The sequence below is a fragment of the Mirounga leonina genome, unplaced genomic scaffold (genome assembly GCF_011800145.1).
Source record: "Mirounga leonina isolate KUSES-001 unplaced genomic scaffold, KU_Mleo_1.0 Mir_125, whole genome shotgun sequence".
Classification (NCBI taxonomy): Eukaryota; Metazoa; Chordata; class Mammalia; order Carnivora; family Phocidae; genus Mirounga; species Mirounga leonina.
The window spans coordinates 40771160-40783587 of record NW_023270305.1 but is presented as its reverse complement, the minus strand read 5'-3'; the positions used below and the strand labels follow the sequence as shown (position 1 = coordinate 40783587).

Here is a 12428-nt window from a genome sequence, read left to right as displayed (position 1 = left end):
TGAATTTTATTCTAGGATTAGAAATCATTAGACAGATGGCTTGGAATGAAGGAGGGAGAGACATAGAATGGTTTTTCTTTTCAACAGGTCACTGTGGTCCCTGAGGGAGAAGACCGTGCAGGGGTCAGGAGGGAGGCAAGCATGAATGGAAGCAGGGACAGGGTATGTTGAGGTGGTATTGGCTCTGGCCGAGTTGTTGGCGGCTTGTGTCCAAGGTGTCCAAGGACATGAAGAGAAGTGGTCGGTTACAGGATTTATTTTATGGGTCAAATAGACTGCTTGCTGATGGATTTACTGGATATGAGGGTGAGTGGCAGGAAGGAATTATGGATGACTTAGGGTGGATGGTGATGTCATTTGCTGAGACAACTGGGAAAGGAATAGATTAGGGAAGAAAAGTTACATTTGGCTTTGGACATGTTGAGTGTGAGATGATAGTCATTCACTGGAGATGACAAATGGTTGCTTGGAGAAGTAAGTCTGGAGCTCCTAGAGAGGTCCTTGGTGTAGATTTATATCTGCGAGTTACCAGCACGTAGATGATACCACAGTCATGAGGCTGGGAGGGATCACCCAGGGAGAGAGCATAACCAGATCAGAGGGTGGAAGACAGCCTCTGGAATACTCCAGCATTCACTGGTAGAGAAAACAGGGTCTGAGGAGCCTGAGGGACAGCAGAAGGGTGGAGCTGCCCCAGCTCCCACAGAGGAAGGTGTGTCCAGATGCACGATGCGGTCAACTGTGTGCGGGTATCACAAGAAGACAAGGGTGGAAAAGGGATAAGAACACAGGATTTGGCAACAGGTTAGTCATTATGGTGACTGTGACAAAAGCAGTTTGGGACCCAGGCCTGACTGGAGTATGGGGAAGGAGAGGTGTGAATGTATAATTGGCAAGAAGTTTTGCGGAGAGGATGGATCATGGATGTTTTTATTTCTGTCTGTATATTCCAACCATGAACATTTGTTACTTACATAATGCTATAATAATGTACACATTGCAGATAGCACCCAACTGTTTATGAGAGGAGAAACTCCTCAGTAGAACACAGCAGCCCTTCAGCGACCTCTCCAACCCCAGGCTCGCTCTTCTCCACAAGCATCCGTCCCCTGTCTGCATCAGTCTGCATTTCATTCTTGCCGGCTGCCACCGCATATGTAAACTCAGAGTCTGGCGCCAGGCATTAGCTGTGGCTGGGCCTCCCACTCCTCTCAGCATCCCCAAGCCACCCCACCCCACACACGTCCAGGATCATTCGGGTACACACTAAGCACCCACCAGTTTCACCCACGCGTGCGTCCGTCCCGCAGCTGCAGATATAGCTCCTTTCCTGCCCTTTACTCCCCTGGGCTCGTAGACCAATAGGATAGGAAAATAGGGAAAAGAATTGGGCCTCCAAGTCAGACGGGCGTGGGTTCTTTCCTCCATCTGCCACATAGCTGTGTGACTCTGGACAAGTCTCTTAACGGCCCGTGCCTCAGGTTCCTCATCTGTAAAACGAGGTTAGCAAAACCCACACCCTATCCGTTTTGTGATGCCTGGCATAAAGTAAGCAGCAGCTAAGGCGGCGCCTCAGTTTTGCTTCAGCGTAGCGCCCTGTTGAGCCACAACAGGTGAGGACTAAGATGTTTCAGAAATGTGACCCAGCAGTGGGGGCCCCTCACATGACCCCGAGATACCAGACGGTGTCCCTCTCCCCGCACAAAGCACATGCTGGTCGGGTGACCCGTCTTTCCAGTCGTCCCACACGCTGGGTCTGTGATCACGCGCCCCCCACCCATAGCTGAGCCTGACGCGGCGGTGGCTCATGCGCCTTTCCGCCCCAGCCTCTAGCCACGGACCACACGTCCCATCCCTGCCGCCCGGCCCCGCCCCCTGCCCCGGGCGCGCCCCTCCAGTTTCCCGGCTCGGGTGTCGGAGGGGCCGCGCCCGCGGGCCGTGCGCACGGATTGGCTGCGCCGCGGCGGCGGGCGGCCCGTGGGCGCACACACCCTCCCCGTGCAGCCAATGGGCGTGCGCGCGTCACTGACCGGGAGGCCCGCGAGCCGGCAGCCCCTCAATAAGCCACATTGTTGCACGAAACTCCAGAGCAGGAGTCCCGAGCCGCCGCTAGGGCCGCCGTGTCATCAAGCGGAGGAGATCCGTGGGCAAGGCAGCGCGCGTGTGAGCCGCGGAGGTCCGCTCGCCCAAGTGAGACCGGACCGAGATTCTTCCCAAGTTGAGCCTTTAGTGATCCTGTGGTGAAGTTAGCACGTTGGCGGTGGGGCAACCCGACACGTCGCCAGCAGTGATTTTTGGGCGCCTTCTAGCAATCGGGACTCCCAAGACCTGTTTCCAGAGACCCTACACTCCCAAGCTGAGCGTGCCATCACCTTCTTTTTGTGCCGTCCGGATTCACTGCTCCCGGCCGGGCCGCCAAGCCCCGATACAAAGCGGTCGGACCGCGCTGTCCTCCTCCCCCGCACGCGCTCCAACCTCGGTTTCCCAACTCGGCGCCGTCGGGCCGCGGCAGGATGATCGCCTCGCATCTGCTCGCCTATTTCTTCACGGAGCTCAACCATGACCAAGTGCAGAAGGTAAGTAAGCGCGTGCAGGGGCGGCTGGCTCGCCTTTGACAAAGTTGTGTGGTCCCCGGCCCTCACTTTGGAGTCCCGGCGGGCCGGGACTCTCCTCCTTGACCCTGCGGGGAACCACTTCCTCCTCATTCGGGGTCGAGGACGCGGAAAAAGTCAGGGCTGCCGGGAAACTCCTGGGCGCGAGGAGCCACGTCCGCTAGGCACGGGCAGGCGTGTGCGCGCGTGCGAGGCGCCTGGGCTCGCGCACCGCGCGGCTCTCTGCCTTCCTGCCACCCGGCGCGCGCTCGCGCTTTTTTTTTTCCTTCCCGCTGGAGGGGCGGGTCACCCGGCACGTAGTCTGAGACTGTGGGGCCCACGTGGGAGGAGCCCCCCGCTCGCAGCCGGAGTTCCGGCGAGAGCACGTGGGGGGAGAATCGTGGCTGGTCCGGGGAGGCTCCGCTGCCACGTGGGACTGCTGGGGGACTCCGGTGCCAAAGGATCGCGTTCTGGGGACATGCGGTTCCCCTCGGCGTTCCTCAGGGCCTCGCGGAGGTGCGCTTGGGGAGAGGCCGATCCGGGAAGGAGCCGAGAAACTCCGCCCGCCGCGCCCCCTCCCCGGAACTGAGGCGCCCGGAACTGAGGCCCCGCGAGGGGCGTACATTCCCCCACAGATGTGCCTCGGGACGGCCGGGCCTTGAGTCCGCGGCCCCCGCCTCCAAGTAGGGGGCGAACTTTGGTTGATATTTCTAGTGCTACTAAAAGTTGCACGAACTGTGTGTCCCCCCCCCCCCCCCCCCAGCTTTCCTGTCTTCTTTGAAAAGTTTTCGTTAGGTAAACGAGCTTTTTCCTGCCCGAGACTCCGACAGGTCTGCCCACTTCGGGGTCGGCAGCCCTCCGAGCTCTCGGGCTAGGTCATTTACATAAGAAAGAGCTTCTGGCCCCGCCGGGAGCCAAGCTCTAGGTGCCTCCGGGTATGGGGTTGGGGGTGGGGCTGGGCCCGAGGCGCTCTCACTCTCGGTAGCATTGAGTTTCTGAAATACTCGGGATTTCAGGATTGGCACCTGACCCTGGACCTCACTAGCGGTCTTGAGAAGAAGGGATGGGTGGTGGGGGGTGTCCAGAGCTGTGAGGCAGTGACAGCGTTGCTTAATTACATACTTGAAATTTCTGTGTCTCAGAGGGAACACATTTGGGATAGTGTCTTGACATAATTGTTCGGTGCCGCGACCTGCTCGTATTGTACTCCCATTCTGGGGATTCTGAGAGCAAAGGAGAGGATGGTGGGTTACCCTCGTGGTGTTTTCAGAGCCGGGGCAGATGAACCCCCAAATAAAACATGGCAATACTTAGCCTCAGACTGGAGTAGGGAGGAGAGGGCGGCTGGCTGAATGGACGACTGTTGCCCTCTCCTTCCTGGGATGTGGCTCTCTCTGCCCTGAATTCAGTTTAAGAATGTGTCTGTGAGCCGGCAGGATCTTGGCAACTTCTATGGGCTTCTCTGCCCAAGAAGTGAGTTAACCCTTGGGGAAGACTCATCCCTTGGCAAATCCTAAAGTAGGAAACTGGAGGATCCTTAATCCAGGGGAGGTCTCAGTTGTGTGAATGTCACTCCAGAGCATTGTAATTCCTTTACCAGTTTACTCTCCCTTAATCCAGAGGGAGGAGGCTAAGACTCAAACTGTCTTGGTATGGATTCCGAGTCCTCTCTTTGGTCCCAGAGCGGAGAGAGACTAAGCCAGTTCTAATCTTTGTTTTGTGATTTATTAACCACAGGACCCTGAGCAAGTCACTTTGCCTCTTTGGACTGTTGGTTTCTTCTTGTAAAACAGGAGTCATAGCAGCCGCCTTGCCCACTTTAGGGAGTTGTGATGATTCAACACAGTAATGTAGACATGTCTTTTTTGTAGGTGACTCTTCCTACACTCGCAGCTTCCTTTTAGCCTGTGAAGTGTCTGGGTGGACACTGGGTGTATTTCCTCGAAATTACCAATGGGGGCAGAATAGAGTCAGGCCTTTAATTTACCAGGTGCCGGAACCTGGGACTTGGCCTCCAGGCTTAGGTGAACAAAGCTGTTTGATTCCAGCTGCCATTTGATAGGAAGTAGGAGGAGACTCAGAATTTTTGGAAGCAGCTTTTCTTTATTTTTTTTTTTTAATTTATTTATTCATGACAGAGAGAGAGAGGCAGAGGGAGAAGCAGGCTCCCAAGGAGCAGGGAGCCCGATGCGGGACTCGATCCCAGGACCCTGAGATCATGACCTGAGCCAAAGGCAGACGCTTAACCATCTGAGCCACCCAGGCGCCCTGGAAGCAGCTTTTCTTTTTAAGTAGACTCCACTGCACACCCAGTGTGGAGCCCAATGTGGGGCTTGAACTCATGACCCTGAGATGAAGACACTTAACCTAGTGAGCCACCCAGGTGTCCCTAGAAGCCTGTTTTCCAGTTGCTGCTACAAGGATGAATTCGGGGAGAAGGATGAAGTTTGAGTTTAATTTTAGAGAGTCTTTTGAAAAGGTCTTGATTTGGACTCTTCTGAAATCCCCATTATCTTATATATTCTGGGTTGTAGTCTGAGGCATGGAAAACTTGGATTCACCTACCCAGAACTAGCCCTCCACCCCCCGCCATCTCCTGATGGACAAGTCCAGTGTTTTGTACCATTAGGAGGAGACTGACACTTTGAAACTGGAGAGCAAACAAATGTGGCATTTACTGTGTACCAGAAACTGGTTTAAGCTCTTTACGTATGTTAGCTCATTAACGTTCGCAACAGTCTCACAAAGCAGATGCAGTTATTATCAGCATCCCCCTTTTACTGGCAAGGAACAAAGGCACAGTAACTTGTCCAAGGTCACTAGCATTTTTGTAAGAGCTGGGAATTAAAGCCATGCAGTTGGGCTCCAGAGCTGCATGCTCTTGACCACACTCACCTGATTCTGGGAACAATAGTGGACTCCATCCTGGCCCCCGTCTGCATCCACTCTGGGATGCTGGCAGCACCATCACCCAGCATGCCCAGAAATGCAACTAGCTCTTCTCTTGGTTACATTAATGGCACCGGTACCCTCTGGCCATTCTGGCTGGGAGCTCTGGACTCCTTTCATTGACTTTCCTTTCCGATCGCTACGCATTTGTCAACCTGTCTCTGGCTTATTTCAGAGGGCTCCTAGGTTTTCTCTGTTTCCAATCTGTTTCTGGAGTGAGACTGGCACATTTCAGAAGCCTTTTAACACTGCATTCTGAATGCCCCTTGGCCCCTGCATGTTCTCTACCTTCACTCCCCAAGGACTTGCATCACCATTTCTTTGAATGCCATGCTCTTCACACTAGGCACCTTTGCCCTATCATGGCACTTTTTTTTTAAATGGGAGTTCTCATGACCAATGGTTTTTTGTTTTGTTTTGTTTTGTTTTTAAGATTTTATTTATTTGAGAGAGAGAGAAGCAGAGAGCACGAGTGGGGGAAGGGCAGAGAGAGGGAGAAGCAGATTCCCCGCTGAACAGGGAGCCCCATGCTGGGCTGGATCCCAGGACCCTGGGATCATGACCTAAGCCGAAGGCAAGTGCTTAACCGACTGAGCCACCCAGGCACCCTATCATGGCATTTTTATCATTCCACCATGTGTCGGACTTTGTAGTTTTCAGTTCCGGTTCCTTCCTTGGGGCAGGGAGAATCCTGGCTGCTCACCTTTGTAGCCACGGTTTCTGGCCACTGATGAGGTACTCAGTGAGTGTGAGGATGAGAGAGGAGCCCTTCCTGGAGACAGAAGCTGAGCAAGGGCTGCAGGAAGGGGAGGAGGGTGAAAGGCAGATTGGGGGATGGCTAGGATGGGGCTGAAGGGGATGGGTGGAAAGGGGGACATTGAGAAAGGCGGTGGACTCTTCTTTCATCAAGGCCTGAGGCTGATCCTGATCCTGAGGCTGATTCTGAGGAGAAAGGGAGGGGGTCAGGGACACAGGGAGGGAGATAGGGAGGGTGAGGGAGTTTCCTGTCTTCCAGCAATCAAGGCTCTATGTCCTCTGGGTGGAGAGATAGTAGAGTCTTTTTATTGATTGAGGTAAAATTAACATTCAAGATAGAGGATTTTTGCTGCTTAAGGAGAATCAGTTTTAACCATAGAAGTGAAATGAGTATGCATGCCTTCCTTTAGCCACTGGCCGAATTTTTTTTTAACATGCGTTGACTGGTGACGTATTTTCACTCCTATTATGGAATATAGATAGCTCGCTTGGGCTCTTTTCTGTGTGAGTGAGGAGTGGCTTTCAACTCTGGACTTATGAGAGGAGGGAGTATCTTTGGAAGCAGAAAATTCAGCAGAGCCCCCAAGAGTCAAGAAAGACAAGAGTTTTAATGTTTTTTGAGAACTTATTGTGGGTACCAGTTCCTCTGGCTATGATGTGGGAAACTGAAACTAAGATACCTTTCAGTCGTCTGGTGAGATAAGGCAGCAGTCAAGAGAGGGTGCCTTACCACGGGGTGAGGAGTTGGAGACCTCAAGGGAGCCTTGATTGGTATGCCTTGAGTACCTACTATGTGCCATTATATCTTCTGACAAGGGGTTAAAGTACCAGGAGTCAACTACTGATGACAACCTTACTAAGATTATTTTTGATTGACTTAACTGACATTGGCAGGTACAGTTTCTCATTTGTTCAATGTGTACATGATACTTAGCATCCTAATACTGTCCCTTCCCTGCTCAGAAGGAGTTGATGGTAGTAGCTTTTGCTAATCATCCATTTTTTGTATCACCAAATTTCTATTTCAGAGTGTGCTAGGAAGCACTTTTCTTTACCACTGAATTAATTAAAATTCCCTCTGAGGCTCCTCAGACAAAGCCAACTATTTTTTTTTTTTTTAAACATCACTTTTCAAAGATGAATGTTTCCAGCACCCTGAGGAATTTGAGGGCAGCTAGGGGCCCTTTTTCAGGGGAAATCAAAACAACGCAAACCACAACAGTTTTCTCAAAGCCTGGCAGCTGGAGTAAGGAGATCTGATGTACTGAAAGACCTCAGGAACCCCAGAAAACTGACTTCCTTTGTTCAGATATTTCTTTAAAAGACACCTCTTGATAATGGGTTTCTCATTATCATTGTTGAATTTTGAAGTCAGCAAGTTTGGTTTGTTTTCCAACACTGTGTTGTCTGTCTTTCCCTTTCCAAAGCAGTGGGGGGCTGGGGGTGAGTGGGGAGGGGTTGAGCAGATCAGATCCCAGAGTTCATTGCCTGAGTCTTACTATTGCACGCCATGGATCATAGGCCATGCTTCCTTGCACTGGAGGGGCTGTTTCTGCTTACTCCTAAAGCAGGTCTTTCAACCTCAGCGCCGTTGGCATTTTGGGCCACGCAATCTTTTGTGAGGGGCTGTCTGTATCCCAACGTATAATAAAGAGCAGGAATTCCCACCCTACCCGAAGTTTGTAGGGGCAAAGCCTGTATTCTGTTTGTTTTGTTTTGTTTTTGTTACCACTTCTTTTGAGCCGTAGTTTTCAGCTGCTAGCAATTTTGCCCTCCAGTAGGCTTCGGTAATGTCTGGAGACATTTTTGTCTGTCGCCAGCTTGTGGGTGAGGATGTGCTGCATCTAGAAGGTGGAGGCTAAGGAGATACGCCATCTTACAGTGCCCAGGACAGCCCCCTCGCAACAAAGACCTTTGTTGAGAAACTGTGTTGGAAGGAAGAGCATAGTTCGTCCCCTCCTTCAGTTTTATAGCGCATTGTTCACGATCACACAGCTTGTTAATTAATAGGACCTTGGTTCCCAGCTTGCAGTGTGCCAGGTCCTGGGACGGTCATGGTGGCAAGTGGTCTTTTACAAAAGATGAATTTGAGGTGAAGTCTGCAGGCCACAGCAGTCAGCAGATGTCCGTGCCTTCCTGGCTGAAGGGTGGGTTACCTGGGTTACTGTTCTTCTGTCTCAGTCAGAAAAATGCCTGCGGTGTCAGCACGGCGGGAAGCAAGTGGGACAGAAGTCTGCTCAGTTGTCCGCAGGAGAATCTTCCCCTGGTTGTTGCTGGGATTTCCAGGGAGGCCAGGCATCCGTCAGACTTCTGAACAAAGCAGGAGGGTGAGCTGGCAGATCATGAGCCCAGGAGCTTCTGTAGCTGGGACCAGAGGAGAGGGGCTAGTGATAACCCACTGAGGGCCAGTCCCACAGTCCTACTGGGAGAGGCTGTACGGTGAGTGATAGAGCCAGTCTCCCAGGATTGAATCCTGGTTTATGTAACCAGCTCTGTGAACGTGGGTCAGTTCATTTAACCTTTCTAGCCCTTGGAGAGTTTTTGGATAACACCTTAATAGGGTTACTGTAGGGATTAAAGAGAGTTAATATACGTGAAGCTCTTAGAGCTGTGCCTGACACATAGTCAACTCTTTGTGTTAAATATGGTACATAGAGAACTACATATGTATAGTACTACGCCCTTAGATACCTACTGTGCTATCCATCTGGCAGGAGCAAAAGAGGCCCTGCTTCTCTTTTCCCAAGGGCTTGTGGGACATATGGGTTCTGGAACATTGTTGCTGTCTGCCTGATATCGGATTAGAGTAGAAGACAGGGAGGGCAGAAGGATGGGAAGTTCCTGAAGCTGAGGAATAAGGAAGCATCCTCACTGCCCTCTCTGCCTTCTAAAACACTCTCTTTCATAGGCATAGGAGAACCATCCTTGAGTTCTTCCTCTAACTTGCTTTCCTTTGGGTCCCCTGGGAAGTAGCCTCCCCACTGGGGGCGAGGGGCGGGGGGAGGGGGGTTGGTGTCTCTGGGATGCCGTGATCATTGTACCGCAGGTTGAAGCATCCTCAGTGGAAGGCATGACTGATCACAGCGTTCATTCCACCCTTGTGACTGTAGAAACCTAGTACCCCCGCCCTCGGTCCCTCCCCCAAAGGGCAGTTGCTGAGCCCGCTTATGCTGCAGTTGGCCAGTGAGATGCTTTCTTAGCCTTCCTCACATCTGCCCCAGATTCTGGCTTTCCATTCGGAAAGCTGCTTGGGGCGGGGGGTGCCCTGGGCTGTTGAGTCATAGGACCAGGTGTAGGTTTTGGTCCCACTGACCCCTGGAGTTTCACTGAAGGGAACCATCATTCCCACAGTCTTTTGGCAGATCAGGAGGAGGATCCCTGGCTGTCTTGGGTGTCAGCAGAGAGCTCTTTGCCCCTCATACAGACTCTGGGCTGTCCAGTGTGGCCCCTCCTGACACTTAGGTGCCCAGGGCTCTTGACAAAGCCCAAGGCAACCCTCTGTGTGGAACGCACATTCTCCTCCCCCCATCCCTGTACAGGCTATGTCTTGTCCAAATCCAGTTGGGAGGCCTTGTTTCCCTGAAATGCTGCCCTCTTTTAGGGGTGGCCATGCTTTTTGCGCTTTTGTCTGTGGGTCTCTGAGCATTTCCCTGATGTTCCTCACTTGGAGGGACCTTGGTTAAAACTTACCTTGGAGTTAACTAAGAGAGTGAGTCAGGGCTGAGAACCTGGCCCCTGGTGCTCACCCAGCCAGCCTTCCTGACTCTCCTCACCCTTAGCTCAGTGGTTCTACCCTGGAGGTGTGGTCCATGTTCTTGAAAGGCCTTATTCCTACCCTCTTCCTTCTGGTATCTCCATATTGTCTGATAAAGGAATGAAGCCAGATAAGCCATCAGGGTTAAATGAGGGCATGCGAAGCTGCCGCTTCTCCTTTTTCCCATTTGAGAGACTTCCTTCTCCTGCTTCCTGCTTCCTTCCACATTTTTCTGTCTCAACCCCTTGCAATGAGCCTTTTAGCCATGTCTCATCAGTTCCCTCCCCCCGCACCCCCAATTTCTGAAGCTCTTAAAATAACAAATACTACTGTAAGTGCTAGGCTCTGTCTATGCACTCTAACTCAGGTCATCCTTAAGCAGCCCTCCTTGGTAGTCATTATTAGCTATTATTCAGATGAAGACACCAAGGCACAGAAAGGGACAGTACCTTGCTCAAGGGAAAGCCTGAATTCAGTCTGACCCCAGAACCTAGGCCCCTAACCCCGGCATGAGGCTGCCTGGGACAACTGGAGATAGGCCACTTGTGTTTCATTTTCATGGGGCTATGAGTCAGGTGTCAGTTGGGGAGGGACCTTTGGATCATCTAGTTCCGGTCCTTCATTTTATCGATGAGGAAACCAGGTGCGGTGTACTAAGTGACCAGCCCAAGTTTATATAGGACAAGCCCCAGAGCAGGAACCCAGTTCCTAGGTCCCTATTTCCTTTTTGGCACCAATGTGCAGCATGAGCTCTTCTCATCAGTCAGGTGTGGGCTCCCCAAGAACAAAGGCAGGATTTGCTTTGTGGCCTGTACCTAGAGTAACCGGGCCACTTTTGAGAATAAAAGGGGACACTGTTAATACTTAGGCTGCTACCTCAGTGTAAACTGAGATTGTCCTGGGCAAACTGGGATGTATGGGTTGCCCTGCCTTTGGTGGGGGTGATTGTGGGGTGGGTGGGGCCGACTGGGAAGCTCTGGGGCTGGATGTGGTACAGAGGGCCAGATCCACAGGCGTTTGTGCAGCAGGGGAACACTTGGAGTGGGGAGTTCAGATGTCCCTGTGAGGCAAGAGGCTCAGGGGTAGACTCCGGTCCCCTGGTATGGGGCTGTCCAGGGGAGGCAGAGTCTGGCCCTTAGGGGACCTGGGCGACTGAACAGGGCAGCCAGGTAGCTGGAGAAAGAACCAGGGTCACGTGCAGTGAGGGCTCAGGCCTGAAGAACAGGGTCAGGCTCTGAGCTCCTGGGCATTCTGGAATGACCAGCTCTCCCCTTCACCCAGGTTATTCTCCCACCCACCCCTTCGGCACCCGCATAGCCCCTTGTGCATGACCATGGCCTATGACGTGAGTACCCGCTCTGTCTCAGTACTGAGGTAGCTGCTGACATCACAGATGTGAAGTTGGGAGCATGTAGTTGGTGCCTTTAGTCCTCTGGGACCAGTGAGGGCAGGAGACACAAGGTATCAAAAGTGTATTGGCGGCTGGGAATTTGGGGAGAGGCCATTTGTGCTGGGCCCTGAAAGGCAAAGTGGGAGTTTTTTGTTAGGCCAGAGGAGGAGAACATTCTAGGTGTGGGGTCAACATATACACATTTCTCACCTTCCTGAGACACTCCTTAGAATTGTATTGATGCGTGCATGATTTCAGTGATTCTAAATCTGTATTTTATTACAGGGAGAGAAACTGCCTACTCTCTGCCCTTCCTCTCAGTTTGTAATTACTTTTGACATATTTGCCTCCCACCAATAGACTGAGCCCCTTGCAGGTGGAGACTGGGCTCTCCTTTCCCCTGGTGCCCTCAGCCCCTGGCCCGGGCCCACTCCATTTAGGACTCAGTCAGTTTTGTGTAAATGAACTGTGCTGGGGTCATGTATATCTGGGACATATTATTGCACAGCTGCCCCCGCAGCTGGCCCAGAATGTCTGAGGACAGGAGGCTCCCAACACCCGTGTCCCAAGTGCCCATCTCCTGGACCCCAGATGGGTGCCACTGCCTGAGGTCAGTCTGGCTATAACTCCAGGCAGCTGAGGCAAGAACTGGAAGAACTGGAAAGCCTGTGACTCACAAGGTGCAACAGGATCCTGGGGGAGTGGCCTATAAGCCTGCTAGGTCAGCTTCACACTTACTCAGGTGCCCCAGGCTTGTGAGTGCGTGGCACGTCAGCCGGAATCTCCCTGAGGTCCCCTGGTGGCCCCAGCAAGGTTCTGCCTGGTCCCATCTGAAGAAAGTGTTGTGGCAGATCTGTTACTTTTGGGTAGCTGCCTTTTAGAGGAAGGAGCCTTAAAGCATCGAGGATCTGCTGCGTCTTTCCCTCCTCAGTTTATCCTTTTTTCTTTCTTTCTTTCTTTCTTTCTTTCTTTCTTTCTTTCTTTCTTT

At 52.3% G+C, this 12428-nt stretch overlaps 1 protein-coding gene across 2 annotated transcripts in view; it reads left to right on the top strand.

Annotated features, from left to right (window-relative positions):
- Nucleotides 1-2105: 2105 nt before the first annotated feature.
- HK2 (hexokinase 2) overlaps nucleotides 2106-12428 on the top strand; it is a 63117-nt gene continuing 52794 nt past the window's right edge. The window contains exon 1 of one of the 2 annotated variants that reach the window (XM_035001211.1): nucleotides 2106-2576. In XM_035001211.1, coding sequence (XP_034857102.1) covers nucleotides 2514-2576 — 63 coding nt within the window. In that variant the 5' untranslated portion in view covers nucleotides 2106-2513. The remainder of the gene's footprint in view (nucleotides 2577-12428) is intronic. The other variant, XM_035001212.1, reaches the window with a different exon arrangement.